At 42.7% G+C, this 5,130-nt stretch overlaps 1 protein-coding gene across 1 annotated transcript; it reads right to left on the bottom strand.

Annotated features, from left to right (window-relative positions):
- Window positions 1-220: 220 nt before the first annotated feature.
- On the bottom strand, window positions 221-2,448 carry LOC126686161 (uncharacterized). The gene is made up of 5 exons (XM_056106125.1): window positions 1,518-2,448; window positions 1,333-1,420; window positions 851-1,251; window positions 503-763; window positions 221-422 (listed from the first exon to the last, which is right to left on the bottom strand). Exons 3-5 carry the CDS (start codon window positions 914-916, stop codon window positions 399-401), a joined length of 351 nt encoding a protein of 116 aa, XP_055962100.1. The 5' UTR covers window positions 917-1,251; window positions 1,333-1,420; window positions 1,518-2,448; the 3' UTR covers window positions 221-398.
- Between the last annotated feature and the right edge of the window lie 2,682 nt (window positions 2,449-5,130).

The following is a 5,130-nucleotide window of genomic DNA, read 5'->3' as shown; positions in this document are numbered from 1 at the left end:
CATAAGGCACAGAAGGAGGCGGCACTGAAAAAAAGGAAGCCGGTGGGCCCTGGGGCTGCGAAGAGGTGCTGCCGTGGTGCGGCGTATACCCGGTATACCGCCGAATGAACTCCTCGGTATTCCCTTGATAATCGACCTGCAAAAAGAAAACAAATTATGCAATTAGGGTTACTGATGTTATAATAAAAAAATATGTAAATTGAAATTCAAACGTACCCGTGTGTCTAGAGGGTCCTGCTGCGTGGCCAGTGGAGTCGTGTAAGCGGTCTGCCCAAACGATGGGTCGACATAAGGCATAGAAGCAGGCGGTACTGAAAAAGAGGAAGCCCGTGGCCCCTGGGGCTGCGAAGAGGTGCTCCCGTACTCACGCGCAGACCCGTAATAACGCCGGATAAGTCCTATGTGTCCCTGTGAAAGACGACCTGGACAAAGAAAAAGTCAGTTGGTCACTGTAATTAATGGATGTAAAACTATTAAATTGTACATTGAAATTGAAACGTACCGGTGGGGGGAAAGGGTCTGTCGGGATCTCACGGGTCAACTCTGACTGTCTGGGTCTGCCTCTACGACGTCCTCGTATGCGCTGTACATCGACGGTTGGCGGATCGATCTCTGGAATAGCGTCTGGAGGAACAGCAGGGTCTGGCGGTGGCCCGCTGACGTTCCGCCGATCCTCCCTAGTGGCTAGCTGGGAAGTGCGAGCGTAAGTCCGAACAGTGGAATCCGCCTCAGACTGCAAGCGGATCCTCTCCATGGTATCGCGCTGTAAAAAGTCAACGTAAATCGCCACTTATTATACATTATTAACAAAAATATGTAAATGAAAAAAAATAGTAGCAGGACTACTTACATGAGAACCGAGCTCAGCCCCGCGATGGGTAATCCATCTCCTGCTCACGAGCCTGTACCAGTCCATGTACTGAACTCTGAATGGAAGTGCGGCGGATGCTCGAGTACATGCCCACGTACCACATATCTCTCTCTAGAGTCTCAGATGGCGATATACTCACTGAAAAGCGCCTGGAAGTCTGAGCTCCCACGGTATTGGACGCCATGCAAGATGGGTTGCTGGAAGGGGGCCTCCGGAATAGGCTGAACCAGTCCGAACTGCTGAAGCACCCTGTCTGGCTGGTGCCACTCGATAATGTGGAAGTAGATCAGTGGGACGCGTGCACGCCAGAAATGCGACCCCTCGAAACAGTATGACGGTAGCTGACTGATAATCAGCTCGGAGTATGGCTGCCAATCGATCTGCCAAAGTACAATATATAAGTTAGTTTTTATGAAATATTACTTTTGAAACTGAAATTAAATTTTTAAAAATTCACTCACATCTGAATAGCGCAGCTCATCAAGTGCTAATCTCATGGCCGCCAAGTTGCGTCTAGGAACGTCTTGAAAATTGACGTGACCTGCCCATCTGCGTAAGTGAAATATTTTAAATTGTTAGTAGTTACAACAGTAAACATGTGTAATAAACTTAACTGAAAAGAAATTGATTAATAATAATTATATACATGTCGCCCAACGGTAAGTGCTGCTGGATGAGACCGCCTCTCAACCTCGGCCTCAACGGCCTAAGTCGCTCGAATGCCCAGAGCCGTAGTAGCCAAATGCCCCCCAATGTTCTGTCTGCGCTGTGAAATCAAAGTGGAATAGCACATCTCGTGATATAGATGTGCGAGAGTCGCCGATCCCCAGCTGTAGGTCTGCAGTCTCGTCAAGTCTTCCAGAAACGGGAGGATCCTCAGTCCAATCTGGCCACTGTTCAAATCCGGGAAACACAAGGACCATAGGACAAGCAAAAGATAGGCTCTAACGGCCCAATCGACCTGCTCCTCTCCACCTGGTGCTGGCACATATTCAAACTTTTGAAACTCCGTTTTTAACCAGGACACTTTCACAAACCCGTTGTTATTCGTACGGGTCGGCTTGTACCGTCTCCCAAGAAGGCGCATGGTAACACTGTTCCAGTCAGTCACTGTAGGACCGGTGATAGGAGTCCCATCTATGGGGAGTCCAGTAAGGATCGCTACGTCCTGAAGCGTGATGGTGCACTCCCCCTCCGGAAACATAAACGTATGTGTCTCCGGTCTCCAACGCTCGACTAGGGCAGTGACCAACGTCATGTCCACCTGGTACTGCCTCATCTCGATGAAGTACCCGCTTTCTCAGCCAAATCCTTCAAGTCCCTATTTCTGATTAAGGAGTGGAAATTGGCCATTAAATGCCTTATGCAGAAAAAGTGATCGACGTCGTCCCACTCCGGACGTTTTAAAACGGAAATTAATCCAGGAGTGCGATCAGAAACGATGGCAACCTTGCGACTGCGTAAGACTTGATCTCGATGACCCATGAAATATTCAAAACTGGCAATGGATTCTGATTCCACGAGCGCAAAAGCCACCGGCATTATATGGTTGTTGCCATCTATCGCCGAAGCTATCAACATGTTGTCACGACCCAAAACTATTGAGCCGCAACCGGCGCTAGGGAACGGGAGTGGTTGCTCCGGAACCCGTAGCAAGCCTAAAATCACTATTAATTTTTCGCAAATATAATATAAACCAACAATATCAAACAACAGAAGCAAATATACATATATAACATATAACCAAATATATACACTAACTGTTTCAAAACCTCGCGGGCTCTAGTTACCGTACCCTGTACGAACTGGCCTCGCGGTACTACATACATCAGTTAGTATTTCAAACATCTCACTGGCATCTGGGGCCGTGGATTTTATACAACGTACATAGCCTATCAAAAAGCATATAAACAAAGACAGCAGTTGATATATACAATCAAAATAAACTGCTGACTAGGCTACTACTTTGTTGACACAGGACCACTACTGCAGCCTTCACAGAAGTCATAAACTAACATATGCATATGACTTCTGCACTTCAAAATTGGCTTCTAGCTAAGTCCACAAGCTAAGCACCTGAAAGACATCAAAGGTGAGGGGTCAGTATTTGGGGAAATACTGAGTGAGTTGTCATTTACTAACAGTATTAATATAAAATCATAGCATCGCATTTCAAGAAAACAATAATATGAAACATATAAACACGTATTTGATCCGTACGAAACTAATATCCTAGCATGCGACACATCTCTCGAATAATCATATATCATTCAACCCAATCGTAATTATCAATTGCGAGTCCAACTCGCTGGTGGCCTAGCCACTAGATACGGGGACTTCCAGGCTACACCGTAGCCGAGTTCACTCTCGTATCGAAATCATATACCCAATCGTAAATTTCATATTCATCAACAGCTTCCAGCTGTGTCAAGTCATTTCTCAATGCAAACATACTAGACTGACTCGATACTGGTGATCACACAGCCTATTGACACCCAATAGGTAGCTAGTTTCTTCAGATCGCATACTAGTTCTCGCATATAGAAATTAAATAAACATATAACATCCAATCAATTGTATATAATGCGATGCGTGAAAACAATATATATAATTTCATAAAATAATTTCAATATATATATATAAAATAATTTCAATATATATATATATAATACATGAAAGTAAAAGTACAACTCACAGTGACCGCAATCCAAGAAATGATATGATCGATCTGATAATACGCTCTCGCTAGTCCGCCTCTATTGACTTCACTACTCGCTGGCACGTCTGATAAATCGTTAATAGTTAGACGTGATTCTCGCATTCTTATACGTATAATACTTTTAAGTTTTAGGTTTTAGTTTCGTTTTACACTTATTTACGTATTCAATAGCTTGAGTCGTATAAACGACTTAGCGAATACCATATTTCATAATTGAGAATCGCTTAACGTCCTTGACGTTTTCCATTATTATTATTTATCTAAAAATGTCGAGCTAATCTCGAGATTAATGATTCTCAAAGTCCGAAACCCGTCTTTTAGAGTCGAATTACTCAAAACATCGAATGTCTAGGTCAATTTCGGTTTGCATACGTGTGGAGGCGAGTTGGGGTGCACGGGTGTGCGTTTTGATGGGTGCACGATCGTGCAACTTAGTACACGTTCGTGCACCTCAGGGGTACACGTTCGTGTACTATGAGAAGTACACGTTCGTGTACTTCAGTACACGATCGTGTACCTTGCTAGGTGCACGTTCGTGTACATCAGTACACGTTCGTGCGCCCGTGGTACACGGTCGTGTACCACGTGCACAGCCCCGGAAATCAGATTTTCCGGGGTTTCACCACAATCCCGACGTGCTAAATATACCCACGCTCAATACGCATATCTCGGTTTCTTCAAAAACGTCATAATAAACCCAAAAACGTCAAATTTATGCTTAAATCATAATCCCATTAAAACAGCCATCAAAACCATTGTTTTCATGCCAAAACCCGACCTCTTACCTTAATTTGATGGCCGTAGGTGATAGAGCTTTCGGTTCTGAAGAAATCGCCGCTTGAATCGCTCGAATCGGACGTCGAACGGAGAAACGGCGGCGAAACGAAATCGATCGGAAATTTCTCTCTTTCTGGAGCCTTCTTCTCCTTTCTTTCTGATTTCTTAATTCAAATGGTTTCCCCTTATATTGAATGGTTAAGAGCTCATTTTGATCCTTGTTCTTTTTGTTTCCTATCATTTATCCTTTAAACTTTTTAATCGTACGATTTAGTCCATAGCTAAATCGTTAAACTCTTTTATCACGACTTATACGTATTATTTATCCCTGATAAATAATACGAAGCTCGATATTAACACTTTCCCGTCAAAATCCAATATTTCCATTTTCGACACAAAGTGGCTAAATTACCACTTTGGTCCCTGTACCCTATTTTAGACTTTTCTTGTCATTTTTCCATTTAATTCCAATTCTAACTTTAGAATTGAAATATAATATAAATTTTCTCCATAATAACCTTTTCTGAAACCGACTTACTGTTGGCAAATAATCGCAAGTGTACGATATCGCTCAAGTAATATAACTTGGAAGACCAAGTATCGATCCCACAGAGACAATGGACTTAATCACTAATTTCAAATATTCTTTAATCGGCTAGCTAGAAAAATCAATAGGATTTGTAATTTAATTAAACTAATATAAACTGAAAACAAATAATAAAATATGATTTAAAACAATAAGATTAAAAAGCTCAAGGATTGA

Source organism: Mercurialis annua, linkage group LG6, assembly GCF_937616625.2.
Source record: "Mercurialis annua linkage group LG6, ddMerAnnu1.2, whole genome shotgun sequence".
NCBI lineage: Eukaryota > Viridiplantae > Streptophyta > Magnoliopsida > Malpighiales > Euphorbiaceae > Mercurialis > Mercurialis annua.
This window is presented reverse-complemented; position numbering and strand designations above follow the sequence as displayed.